This window comes from Carya illinoinensis, chromosome 13 (assembly GCF_018687715.1).
Source record: "Carya illinoinensis cultivar Pawnee chromosome 13, C.illinoinensisPawnee_v1, whole genome shotgun sequence".
Taxonomy (NCBI): Eukaryota; Viridiplantae; Streptophyta; class Magnoliopsida; order Fagales; family Juglandaceae; genus Carya; species Carya illinoinensis.
In genome coordinates, this window is record NC_056764.1 from 21781600 (window position 1) to 21800037 (window position 18438).

The following is an 18438-nucleotide window of genomic DNA, read 5'->3' on the forward strand; positions in this document are numbered from 1 at the left end:
TAAAAGTTGAGATTTTGGCTAAAGTTAAAACTAATGGAAATATTAATCCATATTGGACTATTCATCTCGAAGTCAAAATAATAATATAATATTATATATTTTAATAATAATTTTTTTAATTTAATATTTTTTTATATTTTACAAATACACTCTATATATTAATTAATAATTTAAATTTGATTTAAAATTATTATTTTACAACTATTTTTTTCTCAACTTAATTATCCAACAAGTACATCTAAAAATATTTTTAGAATAAAATGTTATTTTAAAGATGAATAATAGTCGACCAAATTTAAAAAAAAAAATATATGAAATTATTGTAGCTCAAAGCTCAAGTTATGGAGCTTTAGCTATTTCAATGTAGATCAATTTTGACATAATTAGCCAAAATTTGACCAGTTAATGCCAGTACTATAATATATGCATCTGACTCTTTAATGGCCCACACTTGAGTATACTTCAAAGCCCGTAAATATTTATTTCCTCTTTCAATCTAACAAGCCCAAATAAATCCCTATTTTGAAACCCGATTATTAAGTCCCTTATTTACAAATCATTTTTGGGCCTTAAATGTTGTATAGTTCTCAATAATAACTTCATGGGCCCAACAATATTTTCATTGCTCCAAATTTACACCTCAATAAATCCTCTCTCTCAAAACATTGTATGCTTGATTAAATGCCATAAAGACTATTATAATAAATCAGTATTTGATCTCTATTTTTTTCTTAGTTTAATCTTTGGTATTACAACCAAAATATAAATCATAGAATCTTTTCATCTTTTCATATGAACTAGTAATCAAAGAAGATATAATATAAAAAATCTATAATTACTCTTGGTGCTGTAAATAATAAATACTACTTGACAAGTTGCTCAAGATCAGCTTGACCACACTCGAGTTCGGCTCTATTCATTTATTAAATAAACTATTCGTGAACATAAAGTTAGATCGAATTGTTAGACAATAGAACTCATATAAAACTCGGCTCAACTTGTATAAACTCGAATAATTTCATATTTATTATTTTTTGTAACATTATCTCCATATATATAACGAAAATATTCAAAGAGATTTGAGAAAATTATGTTCCTAATACTACACGTTACTTGAATCCTTATGAATTTAACTGTTAACTTAGACAGCTTTCTATGCATTAGTCTCACTAAGTGCAACTAAATCATATTTACAATGGTTTGTGAAATATATATTATCACATGAAATATAGGAATAAACACATATTAACCAAGAAAAGACTCAAAAATATGTTGATTAGAATGTGGACAAATTTATGGTCTTGCCCTTTATTGTGAACTTTCTCCAATGGAGAGTTGTCTTCCCCTCCTTTCTTCAAGTGCAAAGAATCTTTCCAAGAAGATAAACGCTCTCCCACTAAACCATGTTCAAACTTCCCTATTCACTATCAATTTTGGTAAAATCATAAATGATAAAGTTGAGTTTGAGTGGGTATAATTATGAGTGCGTCTACTCCCACAACTCCCGCGGGAGCCGCCGTTAGTTCTAATTAATTTTTTTTTTAATATTTTTAAAAAAATAAAAAATCATAATATTATTAAAAAATACTTCTTTAATTACTAAGTTAAAAAATAAAAAATTTAAAATAAAAAAGTCAAACAATAACACTGAACAGTAAGTTTGAGTTGTGAGAGTAGCATTTTTCATAATTATTACGTAGTCAAGTTTTTGTTTGTGAACATAAAAACTAGCTTCTTAATTTTGACAATAGAGATAATTTATATTAGAGTAATATTACTGACAGTCATGAAATATATAAGTACCGTGCAGCTGTCTTAAAAAAAAAGTGAGATATACTATTAAAAAGGTAATTTTTTTTTATGTAAGTCTTATATTTTTTTTAAAATTATTGCGCGACGTTTATATACTCAGAAATATTATTTGTCTTTATATTATATATTACAAATATATACAAAAACTTTAGCTCTCTAAAAGCATCTTTGTATAGTTTATATCTATAGAAGTACTAATTATGTTCAAAAAGATTTAAACAACATGTACTATATTTATTTTCACCTACCCTTTTAAATATTTAAAACATTTCCCTTTCAAAAGTTAAAAATAATAAATACCATATTTTTTTTTGTGAGCAAAATAAATACCATATTATTATAAAAACTTATAGAGAGCCAAATCAAACATTTTACGAGCAATATCGTCTAACAGTTTATCATAATTTTGTATTCAAGAACGATTTATTTATGAGAAAGTATAGTTGCAAGCATAATTATGTACTAATCTGTGTACCAATATGATATGATTGGTCAAAAAGTAAATTTTATTGAAAATAGTGTTAATTTAAATTTTAAGTATGAATAAATCAGTATTAATATACAGATTAATACGCGATTGTATTTGTATGTAGCAAAACTCTTTATTTATAATAGAGAAATCAAGGTAGGGTGTAGATTGAACGAACCAATTCCAAACGACTTTTCGCCTAAATCAGGGTAGGGCCTAGATCTCAAGATGTTTCACGTGTGAAGCATCAACAAAAAGAAAAGACATTCGCTGAAACTACGCATAAAGCTGCCACTATTTCTCCTTTTAAATATATATATATATATATTACATTAAAAAATAAAAATTATATAAAAATAAATTTAATATAATATTTCAGATTATAAAATTATTTTTATTACAAAATAGATATAATAAATTTTAAGAAGTTATAATAATTTATAAATTTATTTTATATATTTTTTTGTATCTGTAATATTTATATATATATATATATGAGTTCCTTCCGGGTAGCTCATGAAGAGGGATGGACAGTCGTCTGGTAAACGTTTCCACGCATAAAGGTTTTGTCACCATTTTATTCGCATTTCGGGTCACATTTTTTTTTTTTTTGCTAAGCTTATGCGAAACGTTTTGACGTATAAAGCTGCTAGCTGCTGATTTCTCAACCTTTTTCTTTTTCTAATTTTCTTACGCCATCAATTTATAATATATTCCCATTTTAATTAATTAATATAAATGCATATTGCATCACATGATGGCTTTATACACAAATGAGAAATGATATTTACAGTTATGATTGTGTAAGCGACGTGCAGTCGTTTTAAAAAAAATAAATTAATATAGGACCTACATGAAAAAAAAAAAAAACTAACTTTTTAATATTGGACTCCACTCTTTTTCAAAACGATTGCGCGACGTTTACAATTCCATGACTGTATGTAACATTGCTCATACACAAATTCTTTTTTTTTCCCCCTCATATTACTATAAAAGGAAGACATTAACAACTCAACCGATTTAACTCTTTATTATTTAGTCATTTATTTATTTATTTAAGAGTTCTGTTACATACAGTTATTTTTACATATTCATTACACACTCGACTAATGTAATTGGCTTAAACAGTTATTTTAAATTAAAAAAAATAACACACCAAAAGTGACTGCATATAATATTTTTCTTTTTATTATTATTTAATGACAGGTAGAATCATTATAATTTCTTCTTTTACTCAACAATCTTATACAACACATCTGTTAAAAAAAAAAAAAGAGAGAGAAAGAATATAAAAAAAAAAAAAAAAAAAGTGTAGGGTCCGAAGAATTTTAAAAACAAAAATCGGGGGTGTACATGAAGGCACTGATATCTTACACGCAAGATATATAGTTGTCCTACACCTCTCTTAGCTTGTTCAACTACCTTGAACCTCGTCCTAACTCTCTTTATATAACCCATTAATTAATCATATTCTTCTACCACGTTACTTCCAAAACAATGTTCAAACTTCTTTTGGAAAAGATAGAAATAAAAAATCTAAAAATTTATGTCGAGTGTGAGAAGTCATATATAGTACCATATTACGGGAAATGTTTGAACCGTAAAGATATTTCATAAAAATATATTTATAAATTGACGTGACTTATTATGATAAAATTTTATTATTAATTATTCTTCATATCATATTTATTTTAATTTTTTAATTTTATTTTTATTAAATTAATTAAATTATTCTACTCATTATTTCTATGTCACATAATTGCTAAGGAAAAAAAATTAAAAATATGAAAAATGATATGTGGTATGTGAAACGATAGACTAAAATATCTAATATTTTACATTAAAATTAATACAAACTATCATTTAATTAGGTGAAATTGAGGAATTACATTCTTGATAAATAACATGGGACCTGTTTAAATTTTGTAAATATTCTTGTTTTTTCCTCGTCATTGTGACATGATGATGCATTAAATTAGATTATTTAAATTTATGTAAACAGTTAACAAGTGTGTTACATGCTTTTTAAGTATCTCCATCATAATTCATAAACGAGGGTAACTGTTAATTTTTTCTGATCATAAAGCACTGACATTATTTCCATCATAATGCCACACCATTAACACTGGTGAGGTTGAAGCTAAGGTGCGTATCTTTTGATATGAACCTGGCTTTGCCGTGAGATCACAGAAAATAATGATTGATTGGAATCTGAGTTGGAGTACACAGAAGGATAATATATTTGAAATATTTCAAGATATTTGTAAATAGTGGCGAAAGAATTTGAATTAAAATATTTATTAAATTTTAAAAATTAAGAAAAAAAATTAAATAAAAATATTATAAAATTAAAAATAGTTTGAATTTAGTTTTTTAATATTATTTTTATTTTAGAATTTGAAAAAGTAGTATTATTTTTTGTGTTATATTTAAGAGTTTGAAAAAAATTGTAATGATTAAATGTAAAAATTTAAAATTTAAAATTAAAAATATTTTATATTTATATGATATTTAAGAATGAAATATTTAAAAATACTTAAAAATATATGTGTGGCGAACCGGATTCTTAATCCACAAACAATGATACTTTATTTATTTATTAAAAAAGAAAGAACTAAAAGTAAAACCCTTTTGATTTTTGAAAGGCTTACCCACTGAAACAAGATGCCAAAAAGGACAAAAAAACAAGAACAGTGTGAAAAAAGAAAAGAAAAGAAACGGTAAAAAAGTGAAGAGAAAAAAAAGGTCAAGTGAGATTGAGAGATTAGCCCAACAGAAAATTGAATTTGAATAAGAAAAGAACATCCAAAGACCGTTCCCTCTCTCCCTCCCCCTCCAAGCTTTAGACAATTTGCACTCCACCCTTTCTCCTCCCTTATCAGCTAAGTCTGTTCACATCAAACACTATAAAATCCCAAGCCAAGGCAGACTCACTTTTCATACCCAATAATGGCATCAGCTCTATCTCTCCTCTCTCTCTCTCTTCTCTTGCTTCTTCTTTCTTCACCATTCTCATCTGCGGCATATCCCAACAACAACCACCTTCACTTGTCTTCAACTGCCTACTTCCCAAAGCTGCAAGCAGAAAAGCTGATAAGAGGTCTCAACTTGTTCCCCAAAGACCCCATTAACACTGCTGCCCGCGACCCTTCATTCGTGGGACCCAAGATCGTAGAAAAAGGTTTTAATCTCCCTTATCTTGATGGCAGCTCTGTCCCCTCAGCCCAAGAATTTGCTCACCACGCTGGTTACTACACGCTTCCGCATTCCAAGGCAGCAAGGTAGGCCTTCGATCCTTGAGCATAGATGTAATGAATATTCAAACCAAAATGTGAAGGAATGAAGTTGTGCTAGCTTGACTAGATGCAAAGCAGATGATATTACATGGCGTTCTACTTGCAATTTCCATTAAAAATAGCTTTCTAATTGAGGAAGTTGATGATGGTAGCTACTGTTTAATTTTCAGCAGTTAAGTTCTGAAGTTGCTTACATCTTTACTTCCAGGATGTTCTACTTGTTCTTTGAATCAAGGAACAGCAAAAACGACCCTGTTGTCATATGGTTGACAGGAGGACCAGGGTGTAGCAGCGAACTGGCTGTGTTCTATGAAAACGGTCCTTTCCAAATTGCAAACAACTTGTCACTTATGTGGAATGAGCATGGCTGGGATAAGGTTGTTTCATATAAATTCATTGAGCTAAAAAAAATGAGCTAGTACATTAGCTTGCAGAGCAAAAAGTACTTGCATGTGCCATTAATTGATTTACACTATTAATTGTGTCATTTATATTTCTTTTAGAGTAATTCTACTTATAATCGTGAAATATGTAAATATCGTATAATCGCTTTGAAAAAAAATAAAATCTATTATTAAAAAATTAATTTTTTTTATGTGAGTCCTATATTTTATTCATTTTTTTCAAAACGATTACGCGACGATTGTACAATTCACAGTTACAAATATCTTTTCTCTCTCTTTTAAGTAATATTATATTACTTTGCCGGAACACTTCTATGTTTTATTTGGGCAAACAAGTGTAACATCAAATGCTTCCCAACATAGGCTCAAAAGGGGGAAAACAGTACTTTCAACCTTATAAAACCGTGGAAATTCCATGTAATGTATCGTCTATAGGGTTGGCATTTCCCTTGAGAAACACATTGATTAATGCACTTGGTCTTTCCTTCTTGAAAAATTAGGCTTGAATTTGTCTTAAATACTTTGCTCATATACATACTTTGGTTGATTTGAGTTATTGTGACGATTTTTTATTGTCATTTTGCAGGCATCAAACCTTCTGTATGTCGACCAGCCTGTTGGAACTGGATTCAGTTATACTTCTGACGAGCAAGATATTCGCCATGATGAAGAGGGTGTTAGCAATGACTTGTATGACTTTTTGCAGGTGCGTTTGCTTTTGCCTGTATCTTTGTCCATGAAAATCATGCTTGTTTAGGTATGGTCGGCATTTGTGAGGGGATAGGATTCTGAGCTTAATTCGCCACAATTCTTCATTGTGTCAGGCATTTTTCGAGCATCATAGTCAGTTTGCGAAAAATGATTTCTACATCACCGGAGAATCATATGCTGGTCACTACATTCCGGCATTTGCATCTAGAGTTCATCAAGGGAACAAAGCAAAGGAAGGACTTCATATAAACCTGAAGGTACGTCTCAGATTTAACAGATTCGACCAATTTTGGGTTCTCTCCTTCATGCTTTGTATCTCTGATATTTAACTCATATGCTTTAACAGGGATTTGCCATTGGCAATGGGCTCACGAATCCTGAAATCCAGTACAAAGCATACCCCGACTATGCACTGGATATGGGTTTGATTAAAAAATCTGATCACGATAGCATTAGCAAGATGCTTCCAGCATGTGAACAGGCAATTAAGAACTGTGGTAATTCTTCGTATTCCTGTTTCTTTAGAGACAACATCCTAAGACTCCCCAAGGTTGTTTATAAGGAAAAACAGCCTTTATTGCTTTGCAATTACTCTATCCTTGATCAATCATATTGGACTGCTTTTTCAGGCACTGCTGGTGGAAACGAATGTGTGAGTTCTTATGTTGTCTGCACTAATATATTCAATCACATCATGCAGATCGCTGGTGATATAAATGTAAGAGGACACAAACAAAAACGCAAACAAAAATGCAGTTTCATTATTGATGAGTAACTTGTTAATCTTTGATATGCTTGCAGTACTATGATATTAGAAAGAAATGCGAGGGAGACCTGTGTTATGACTTCTCAAACATGGAGACATTCCTGAACCAAAAGTCAGTTAGGGATGCTCTAGGAGTTGGGGACCGAGCATTCGTTTCATGCAGTAGCGATGTCTACGAAGCCATGCTGATGGACTGGATGAGGAATCTTGAAGTGGGTATTCCTGCACTTCTTGAGGATGGAATCAAGGTTCTTGTATATGCTGGGGAGTATGATCTAATATGCAACTGGCTAGGTAAGCCACTTGTGTTCAATGGAAGTCAACCTTGTTTATTTCATATCTCATAGAAAGAAAGTAAATTTTTTCTTTTCCTGAAAATTTTTTCTTTTCCTGAGCTTGTAGTCTTGGTTTGTTTCTCTCTGGGCAGGGAATTCAAGATGGGTTCATGCCATGGAATGGTCTGGACAAAAACAGTTTGGGGCATCCCCAACTGTTCAATTTGTAGTTGATGGTGCAGAAGCAGGATTGCTAAAGAGCCATGGCCCTCTGACTTTCCTCAAGGTCTCTCCCTCGCTGTGTCTCTTTGTGGGTGTGTGTATGTGCGTGCGCGTTAGTGTGAGTACTGTGTGACTGAAATTTGTATTCTAACGTGAGCAACATTCATTCCTTTCAATGATATATAGGTCCATGATGCTGGTCATATGGTTCCAATGGATCAGTCAAAAGCTTCACTACAAATGCTGAGCAGCTGGATGCAAGGGAAACTTGCCATGACAGAACCAGAAGATATGGTTGCTCCAAAGTGATGGCTTCAGTGAAGCCGGCATCCTCTTTCAGAGCATGCGTCTACATTATTCAAATTTGTGGTTTCAAAAACGGTGTCCGAGTCTACTGGTTGTGATACGTTTTCCCACCAGAGATCTCAATGTGCTTGTTTTCAACAGAACAGCCCTTACAAATTTCTTTCTAGAATGGAGTTTTCCTAAAAAATGGTCCATAAAGATTATTTCCAACATAAATGTCCAGCAAATGGATTTAGTATCACATGATATCCATTTGATCAATGAATAACATCATACAATATATTATGAGACCCTGCATAAAGGCACAAGGATGATTGGCCAAGATAGTTTGATTTGTGACTCATTAACTGTCTAGAAAATGAAGATGTTGAAAATTCCAGCATTATTAAGAAATCAGAGTCTGTTTTGTGAGTTTTAGCAAAAACTTTTGTTGGAACTTACTTGACTTGCAGCAAGTTCCAGCAAGTTCAGTTGTAATAGATCTAATTACTACGAAAGAAAAAGAATACTTTTTTTAATCGGCAAGGAAAGAAAAAGAATACTCGTAATCTTTTTAACCATTATCCTTTCATCATCAAATAATTGATACACAAGTGAAAAATAAGAAAACTTTTCAACCATGTAATGCCACATCAAGGGATCATGGATAACATTTCTCACTAGGAAAACAATGGATGATATCAAGAGAAGCCTTGATCCAAATGCCACCATAACAATGCTCAAAAGTTATTTCTTATACGTAACCTAATAAATTTTAGATCTCTATTCACCCATCAGAGTCCCAATATTTTCCATCAAAAAATAAGTTTAAGACATATTCACCTGCCATTACAGATTTTAAGCATTTATGCACTACCCTCCCCCCCCACCCCCCCAACTTCTACTTGTGGGGAAGGAGGGCCTGTACTTTGTTTGGTGATTCACTCTGTGTTTGTGCGGTATGCTTGCGTCATTTATGTTTGTGCCTCATCATAGTTTATAGCTTAAGATTAATTCTCATGCATGCATTACAAGCAGATTTTTAACCACAGAAATCATCTGGCATTCCTAGATTAGTTACTTAGCAGCAATATACAATAAAGAGAAAAGCTTACTTCTCTTCATTTCCCCTATGCCAAAAAACAACCAAAACCAAACCAGACCTCCTCAAAACTGAGAAGAAAGGATAGAAACTGAATTTGGAAGATCTTCAACAAAAGCCTTATAGTGAGAAGGGTAAAAGGTAGTCCAAAAGATAAAATGCGAGATACAATAAATGAAGAGAAACACTAACAATCTCCTCGCTGTCCATACAACTTCTTTAATGACTCAATTGCTGGCTGAAATCCAGATCTCAACGGAAAAAGTGACACAACCCGTACATGTTGTGCATTACCATTCTTTGGCTTGGACAGTGTCGCTCTAAACATCTCTCCCTCCAGAATTCTATTAGCAGACACAGCTGTATAACACCCAAAAGATCACAGCATTGGATCATGTTCGGTGCCATGACTACTCAATAAATTCTACCAAGACAGGAATAGGCTAAGGAAGTCAAATCTGAAAGAACCTTTCAGGGAAGACTGACTTATTAGGCCGATGAGTGTGACAGCCAAAAAATCTTTTTTTGATTGGCACCGGGTGCCCAGAAACAGCGTCCCGACCAATCCCACAGGAGGTGATGACAGCAAAAAAATAGTCCATGGAAAAAAAAAAAAAAAAAAAAAGCCAGTAGTCCATGACACTACATCTTAGTAAAGTACTGATACATCTACGCACAAAGCTTCAAAATTTTATTTTTCCCTCTCACAACTCAACCTAAAATGTTCTATTTGATTGCCAAGAAAAACTAGGAGAAGGGATCTGCCTAGGAGAAGCATAAAAAATAAAAATAAATAAAAATAAAAAACAAAGGAATCACACAACTAACCAAGATTTGTTAAATATCAACTACGTACCAAACAAAGCCATTCAAATGCCTCTTTCCTAGAAGGAATCGTTTTAAACTTTAAAAAGCCTTCTATGTAGTTCTAACACGCATTATGTCACAATTTAATAGAATGAGTACGTGTTGAAAGAAAGTTACCGGCAAAAGGATGGAGCTTGGTGAAGTCAAAGAACTCATCAGCTGAGCACCCAAACAAAACTTTAGCGGCCCGATCAAAGCAAATCACTGTGAATACATTTGTATCTGATGCAATTGATATCTATCAAACCAACCAAACAGAACGTATGAATTAAAATAGGCCATAAAGGAAGCGGAACGCCAACGGGAAAATGCCTCCATTTCCACTAAAACAGAATATTTCCAAGAAAGCATTGATTTTGACAAGGAATAACGTGGAAACGAAAAGAAACCCTTGGAACTAGGAAATCCGGGGTTTTACATACAAGTAGGCGGAAGAGACGTTTGGAACTAGAGGAGCTGGGGTTGGAGTTGTTGAAGTTGAAGTTGCAGAATTTGCAGAGAGATTGGATGTCAGGGAGAGTCCTCTCACAGACAGAGCAGACCCTGTAGCAGAAGCTGGTGTGGTCAATGGCTAGCAGTGTGCACATTAGTGTTGTCGGTTTGTCACCTTCCATGGCTTCTTTTCGGGTTTATTTATCGGCCCCCAAGCTGTTTGTTAAAAGTTCGCACACGGTCTCCAAGTCAGACCATGCCAATTTGCCAAAGTTTCACGCCTAATTTATACTACCTACGCACGAAAATCCCTGCACGATGGCGAGGTATGTTATTAGATTTTGTATATTATTTTAGAAAGTTTCGGTACACACCATATAGTGGCAAGGAAAATGATTTGGGTCCCCATTTTTTTTTTTACCTCAGCGATTAAGTAAAACTTTTTTTTAGTGATGTTGTGAATTTTTTAAAAAAAATTATTTAAAAACATAAAAAAAAAAATGAACGAAAAAAAATCAAAAATCACAAAAAAATAAATACTCTTATTCAGTGGGTATTTGGGAGAATTCTTTTGGTAAGTCTAGTAGCACTCATAGTGGTAATGAGCTTAGTGAAAGTCATCCGGTTAGCTCAAGTGATGAGGGTTCTGATTTTAGTCGTGTTCTCTCTCTAAGTTTAAAAGTTGAATTCTCTTAAGTGTAAATAATTTTAAAAGGTCATTAAACTTGAAAAACTTTTCTTTAAATTATTCTATATGTATTTGAGAAAAACTTCTTAACTCGTGTACTGTCTTAAAGTAAAATTCTAGTGCATCCACCAGTTAGAATGCTCTTAACTTCGCTCTAGGATCATTATTATATCATTCAAAGCTTGATTGTTTTGTTGATAGCGTATTTCGTACGCCTAAAGGCCGGGTTCTCAGCAGTCCGAGTCTTCCATTTCTTCGACTTGCGATGCCAATTTGCCAGAGTAGGAAAGGGAGAACCTAGGATGGCCCAAGAACCCTCCGATGCCTAAGTTAGCAATAATCCTTCAATGTTTTGGGAAGTAGAAGATTTAATAAGTAACAATGCTCAATAGGGAGAATTGGATTAGAGAGAAAAGCTGATTCCTTTACCTGAGGGTCGAAGAACCTTATATATCCAGCCTCAGGGGCCAAGAGGCCATACCCTGCGTCTTGGGGAGAAGGGAAGTTCCCCTCGAGCTTCTTCCGCCATATCGCTTTTAATGCGGCGTGGCCCTCTGGACTCAATCATTAATGCGGCTTGATTATTTGGTGAAACTATTTAAGTGGCGTGCTCTCCCCATACTGCTTTGGTTCCCGTCTCCTCTCTCTAGCGTTCCTTTTTCCTCTGGTTTAGCTTCCTGCACTTTTTATGTAACGTCCCATCCTAACATGGACAAGCACGCCCCACTTTTGTGAGCCAAGGATCCCCTTCAGGTTGCTAGGAGACCTTGCGGACTTGGGCCAGGTTTCTCAGGTCTTCTTGATGCCTGGTCTGGGCCAATCCTTGTGGGCCTGAGCCTTAGGTAAAATCTCCCCAATAATTACCCCGTCAATTCTTATCGGATTAAGCCAATGTGAATTTCTTTAATATTTTTAAGTAACATTGCTTGCCATTCCTACTCGGCCAATTGAGCGAAAGCATATGTGGTCGAGCTGTTCCATGTGTCCAACTCTGGTTCTACTGTTGCAGTTCTCAATGTGGCTCTTGGGGACATAATCCGACTCTATGGAGGTCACTCCGTCTTTTCCACAATGATGGCTGTCAAATGTTCCATTCCCTTCTTGGCCGCGTATACATGTGGGGCTTTAAATCCTTTTCCCTCATTTTTGTCCTCATATCGAGAGCTTTTGTGATACCCTTGCTGCCCTCCCCTCAATCCTTTCGCTCTACCTTTGCTTTTTTGTTCTCCATCACCCAATTCCCATTGTCCAAAATTAGCTATGGCCAGAAAAAGGGCCGCAACAGTCCAAGAGTTGTTGAGCAAGCTCCAGGAGTCTCTAGACCTGATTCAGGCAGAGAATGAGAGGCTAAAGGGACTTAGGGACTTTGGCACCTAGCAACTCAATGTTGGAGGAGGAGCAGTCAAATTTGTCAGCCATTGTGGAGGACTGAGGGGCCATGCTGTCTGTGGCCAGAATCCAAGAGGATGAGGCGTTGGCTGAACTAGGAGCAGCCTTGATGACTTACATAATTTAGTATATTTTATCACTTCTTAACTTTAAAATTTAGTCTAATTTTATTTATTTTTGGTTGATTGTAGGCTTCATTGTCATCATTTAAATTTATTTCATATTTGAAGAAAAATTAGGTCCAAATTTTAGAAACCTATCATCTAAAGACTCTTAGATTTAAATGAAAATTTATTTGAATATAAGAGTTGATCACCAGTGCTATTTGGGAATAAAGATCAAGTTAAATTTTTTAAGATGCTAAAGATAGAAGAAGATTCTCAAATTTAAAAGGAAAAGACGTTGGCGAAGAGAAGTGATTTGAATCTACTCTATTAGCGTCCAACTACCAGGAGGAGAAAAAGTTTTTTTTTTTAAAAAAAGGAAGATATTCATCAAATTCAAAATGAGAAAATGACATGGGAAGCTTGGATTCCATTCTATCTATTCTAACTACCCATCGTATGACATGCATGGTGGAAGAAGCCCAATTTACTTGGGTATAAGACGTCAAACCAGTTATGCCAACAATTTTGAGCTTAAGCCAACCTTACTTAGCATGGTGCAATGAGCCCAATTTAGTGGATTGCCACGGGATTATCTCAATATTCATTTAATGATATTTTTAAAAATTTGCGATACTGTAAAGATTAATGGTGTTACTGAAGACACCATTAGACTGAGATTGTTTCATTTTTCCTTGAAAGACAAGGCAAGATGTTGGTTACAATCTTTACAACCGAGAAGTATCTCTAGCTGGTAAGACATGACTGAAAAGTTTCTTGCTAAATTCTTTTCACCTGCAAAAAAAACTAACTCTGGAATGAGATTAGTCAATTCAAGTAAAATGATTTCGAATCATTCTATGAAGCTTGGGAAAGGTATAAAAATTTGATTCGACGTTATCCTCAACACAGATTGCCGGACTGGTTGCAAGTTCAAATGTTTTACAATTGGTTAAATGGGCAAACTCAGACCATAGTTGATACTACTTCTAATGGAACTTTGATGTCAAAGATAGTTGAAGGTACTACCTATCTTTTGAAATAAATGGCCTCAAACAACTATCAATGGCCAACTAAAAGGACTATGGCTAAGAAAGTCGTGCAGTGTGCATGATCGAGCACGTCTCGTTGACCTTTTTGCTTTGATGATAGGGATCTGAGCGGTATGTAAGACCAAACTCACCCATGGCTCCTATGCAAAAGTCGAGAAGGATCAAGCAGTATGTAAGACCAAGCTCACCCATGACTCCTTTACAGAGGTGGCATGGTATGTACGACCGCGGGTGCCTCGTTGACCCTCGCGCTTGGCGAGAGAGGCCAAGCAGTATGAATAACCGGGCTCACGCAAAAACCTTTTGCAGAATCTGAGAGGCACCTAAGCCTAGCTCGCCTCATTGACCCTAGCGTTTGGCGAGAGAGGCCAAACAATATGTATAACTAGGTTCACCGAGAAATCCTTTGCAGAGGTCGCGTAGTATGCATGACTAGGCACACCTCGTTGACTCTCGCGCTTGGCGATAGGGGTCGTATGCACTGTAAAATTGGAACTAAGACAAAGACTCTTCATATAGACTCTTATTTGACAATTACCAACCTATCTTGCTAGGTTAATGTGGCCTTATGTGGAGGTAGTGTGTCCAGACAGTATGTCTGGTTGAACCCACTCCAACACATTGATGTCGTAGGAAAGGGGTGTGAAGGCCAGGCTGGTGTTGCACCCACTCTTTATTACAACATAACGAGATAATGTTTGGACAACCTCAGTGCTGGACCCACTCTTCCTGCCTATCAACAAGTTAAAAGCAATCACCTCCACCTACCACCTAACACTCGCGTTGAGACTCGCTCCCCTTGAACTTTACCTATCCTTTGTTAGGAATTTTACCTTTAGGTCGTAGGTGGAGGTGATTTCCTTTAACTTGTTGAGGGTTGACAGATCGATGATAGCGTTATACGAGAAATGGGCTCTTACCACCAAGAAGTTGACCATGATAGGGACAATGCGAGGGGTGCTACCCACTAAAATGGACAAGATCGTCACTGCTGGTTGGACTATCTCCCCTGATAAGCCTTTAAGAGGCACTAGGGCCGGTTGAAACTGGGCTGCGTTTATTCCCATGAGGACGAACGACTACCAGAACAATATTTCTGTCGAGCTGCCGTTGTCAATGAGAATCCTCCTGATGGTAAAGTTGGCGATCAGTATGGTTATTACCAACGTGGTGTCGTGTAGATAGAAGACTCCCTCCTCATCATTTTCTCCGAAGGAAATTATGGGGGCAGGTTCACCTCTCTGGTACTTGGTAGGGCAGTAGGAGGTCGAGTGGACTTCACAGTATCGAGCTTGCCTTGCGTGGGATTTTCTCTCGGATGAGGTTGCTCCTCCACTAATGAAGCCCACCACAATAGCACTAATTTCCCCCGTTAGGGGTACCTCCAAGTTTGGTTGTTGCGGAGGGGCGAGCGGTGGTTCCCATTTGGCTTCTCTTCTTCTCAGGCTCTTTGCCTTCCTCTACCGATACCGTCTACCAAGACTCATTTCTCTAGAGCGTCCCTCCACAATTACTCTCCTTGTCGGGGTGGAGGGTATTTGGGTGCTAGTCTGCCCCCCCAGTGTGAGCAACACTGCTCGGTGTTATGGGTGGTTGATTGATGGTAGGTGTAGTAGCGACGCTCCTCCTGGGTTAATCGTTTATCCTCATTTGAGATGGTGAATGTTGATTGGTCATGTTGTGATTCATTTTTTGCGATCAGCTCTTCCTTTCTTGCCTCTCGTTGGCTCAGTCTTGTCTCAAGCATGGCCCTTTGTTGAGGCTTTCCCCTTCCTATCCTCGGTGTTGATGAAGTTGTCGCAGGGCTTATTTTGGCCAGCTTTGCCATGAATGCGGATTTTGGCCATACTCCCCCCATAAGTTTTGCTAGGCTAATCTTTTCATCCTAATCCTCTGCAATCATTCACTCCTTATTGAATTTGGCCAGGTATGCCTTTAGACTTTCATCTTCCTTCTATTTAATGGTGAGGAGGAAAGCGACTAGGCGTTTCCTCCTTCTGCTGGCCATGAAGTAGGTGAGGAATAAGCGGGCTGATTGGTCGAAATTGTCAATGGATCCTGGTGCTAGAGAGCCAAACCATGTCCTCGCTGGTCCCCTTAAAGCTAAAGGGAAGGCTCTGCAAGCCAGAGAAACCCATGCAGCATCATGTGGGTTTTGAAAGTTTCAAAGTGCTCTACTGGATTTCGGGTCCCGTCATACACCTCCATAGAGGGGACCTGGAATTTCGACGGTAACAGAACCGTCATTACCTTTGCACTGTAGGGTAAGCCCGTGCTAATGAGTAGTTGATCTACTTTAGATGAGCTTCCCATCTTCCTCATCATTTCCTCATACTTTTCTTTGAGGTTACGGAGCTCATCTTACATGTACTTCCTTTCCTCTTGGTCATTGTCACCTTCTTCTGCCCTTCGAGACTCCTGGTGCTCACTGGCACTTAGATATCCATGGTGTGTTGAATCTTGATTGTTATCCTTAAGAGCTTGGTTTTCCTTGCAAAGAACTTTCATCTCGTTGGTGAGTTTTTCAATAAGTTGGTCCAAGGCTGCTAGCCTAGTTTACATATTGACTAAGGCTTCTTCTTCTTGGTCCCACACCAACTGAGAATGGGTTCTTGCAAGCATATAAAAGACACATTTTAAAAAAAAAAAATTGAATCCCACAGACTGTGCTACTATTGACAGCCTATTTTGTACTCCTAAGAGCCAGGTACTCAACGGTTGAGGTCTTCGGTTTCTTAGACCTATGATGATAAAGAGAGAGAGTAGGAAAGGGAGTCCCTGGGATGGCCAGAGAACTCTCTGATGCCTAAGTTAGCTGTATTCCTTCGGTGTTTCAGGAACCAGAAGATTTAGTAAGTAAAAATGCTCAGTAGGGAGAATTGGATTAGAGAGAAAAGCCGATCCCTTTACCTAAGGGTCGATGAACCTTTTATACCAAGGCTAGGAGGCCATACCCTGTGTCTTTGGGGGGGGGGGGGGGGGGGGGGGAGGGGAGCGAAGTTCCTCCCGAGTTCCTTTCGCCATGTAGCTTTTAATGCGGCGTGGCCCTTTGGGTTCAGTCATTAATGAGGCGTGCTCTTCTCATGCTGTTTCCGTCCCCTCTCTCTGGCTGCTTCTTTCCCTTTCCTCTGGTTTGGCTTCCCGCGCTCTTTGTGTAACATTCCATCTTGACCTGGACAAGCATGCCTGACTTCCATGGGCCGTGGATCCCCTTCAGGTTGCTGGGAGACCTTGCAGGCTTGGGCCAGGTTTCTCGAGTCTTCCTGATGCCTAGTTTGGGCCAATCCTTGTGGGCCTGGGCCTTGGGAAAAATCTCCACATATGTTCTTTATCAACCCAGGAGATATCGCTCCATCTTTAATCATTCTAGAATGGACAGGAGAGTTCCACTAGGACAATCCTTTATCCTAACATTGGAGTCGTGACAAAAATTGACTTTTAGTGCATAACACAAACTTCTTGCATGAACATGAGATGATGACATTTTAATCATCGCATGGTATGTGAATGGCTTGAAACAATTATAGGAGGTTTGGATACAAAAAAACTTCTCAACCTATCTCGTCTTCTCTCATCTAATCATTACAATTTTTCTAAATTTTCACACAAAATATAATAAATAATTCAACTTTTTAAAATCTCAAAATAATAATAATAATAATATTCTAATAATATATTATTTAACTTTTATTTCATCTCAACTCATTATCCAGACCTCCCCTAAGAACATATATGATAATCATGACATATGAACAATTTGAAATAATTAGAACATATGCAAGGTTTACACATAAGCATAGATATATTATCCAAGAGTTAGTTAGAGACCAACTTACAAACGTTTTGCCTAAAAGTAAAGTTGTCGGACTACAAAAGCGATTCTTATTATTAGAAAAACTTTGAATGCCACATAAAGGAAAATCAAATCACTAAAATCATAAGCTAAGCTAACCCGTTAACTAAGAAAACTTCTGAACTTTACAAAAACCAATCTTGAGATTTAAGAAACTTACCAAACATCATAGGGCTTCTATGCTATTCTCATTTTTACTTAAAACATACTTCTTACTAAAAATATAGTTCAAAATCAGGACCTAGAATTACTAATATACACTTAAATCTATTCGTACATAAAGAAACATTCATAACTAAAACATTACTCAATGTATTTCATCATGCAAATGATGCTTATAAATCCTCTAATATTGATGACATTTGTTGTCTTGAGGAGAAGTATTATCCTCTTGATTTTTCTAAGAATAAGAAAATTATTTTGAGGTTTCAGTTGAAGCATTTTGACGTTGACATGCTTACAAATCAAAAGTTTCAGAATTTGTCATCCATTGTGAACTTATGTTGATGATTTGTAGAGAGAGAGAGAGAGAGAGAGAGAGAGAGAGAGAGAGAGAGAGAGAGAGAGAGAGAGAGAGAGAGAGAGAGAGAGAGAGAGAGAAATCAAAGACATATGATCTTGTTGATAGATTGATTTTTCTTGTTTTGACTCTTTTAGTATCTACAACGACTAGTGAATGAACATTTTTAGTTATGAAGATTGTTAAATTAA

At 36.1% G+C, this 18438-nt stretch overlaps 2 protein-coding genes and 1 non-coding gene across 3 annotated transcripts; 1 reads left to right on the forward strand and 2 right to left on the reverse strand.

Moving 5' to 3' along the window:
• The first annotated feature begins 5087 nt into the window (after positions 1-5087).
• On the forward strand, positions 5088-8587 carry LOC122292473 (serine carboxypeptidase-like). The gene is made up of 9 exons (XM_043100852.1): positions 5088-5562; positions 5786-5954; positions 6568-6687; positions 6806-6949; positions 7039-7189; positions 7322-7410; positions 7494-7752; positions 7886-8019; positions 8142-8587. Exons 1-9 carry the CDS (start codon positions 5231-5233, stop codon positions 8262-8264), a joined length of 1521 nt encoding a protein of 506 aa, XP_042956786.1. The 5' UTR covers positions 5088-5230; the 3' UTR covers positions 8265-8587.
• Positions 6803-10974, reverse strand: LOC122292474. Its single transcript, XM_043100853.1, has 3 exons — positions 10632-10974; positions 10327-10447; positions 6803-9702 (listed from the first exon to the last, which is right to left on the reverse strand). The coding sequence occupies exons 1-3, from the start codon at positions 10821-10823 to the stop codon at positions 9530-9532; spliced, it is 486 nt and encodes a 161-aa protein (XP_042956787.1). The 5' UTR covers positions 10824-10974; the 3' UTR covers positions 6803-9529.
• A 2658-nt stretch (positions 10975-13632) lies between these two features.
• Positions 13633-13737, reverse strand: LOC122293050. The gene has a single exon (XR_006237107.1). It is a non-coding gene; the product is annotated as a small nucleolar RNA R71 (small nucleolar RNA).
• Positions 13738-18438: the final 4701 nt, after the last annotated feature.

Bases quoted from the DNA above. Each gene is read 5' to 3' on its own strand.
- LOC122292473 (XM_043100852.1), top strand. From the start codon at position 5,231: ATGGCATCAGCTCTATCTCTCCTCTCTCTCTCTCTTCTCTTGCTTCTT. The intron at 5,955-6,567 runs GTTGTTTCATAT...GTCATTTTGCAG, and splicing joins ATGAGCATGGCTGGGATAAG to GCATCAAACCTTCTGTATGT. The intron at 6,688-6,805 runs GTGCGTTTGCTT...TCATTGTGTCAG, and splicing joins ACTTGTATGACTTTTTGCAG to GCATTTTTCGAGCATCATAG.
- LOC122292474 (XM_043100853.1), bottom strand. From the start codon at position 10,823: ATGGAAGGTGACAAACCGACAACACTAATGTGCACACTGCTAGCCATT. The intron at 10,448-10,631 runs GTATGTAAAACC...TTGGTTTGATAG, and splicing joins AACGTCTCTTCCGCCTACTT to ATATCAATTGCATCAGATAC. The intron at 9,703-10,326 runs GTAACTTTCTTT...GGTGTTATACAG, and splicing joins CAAGCTCCATCCTTTTGCCG to CTGTGTCTGCTAATAGAATT.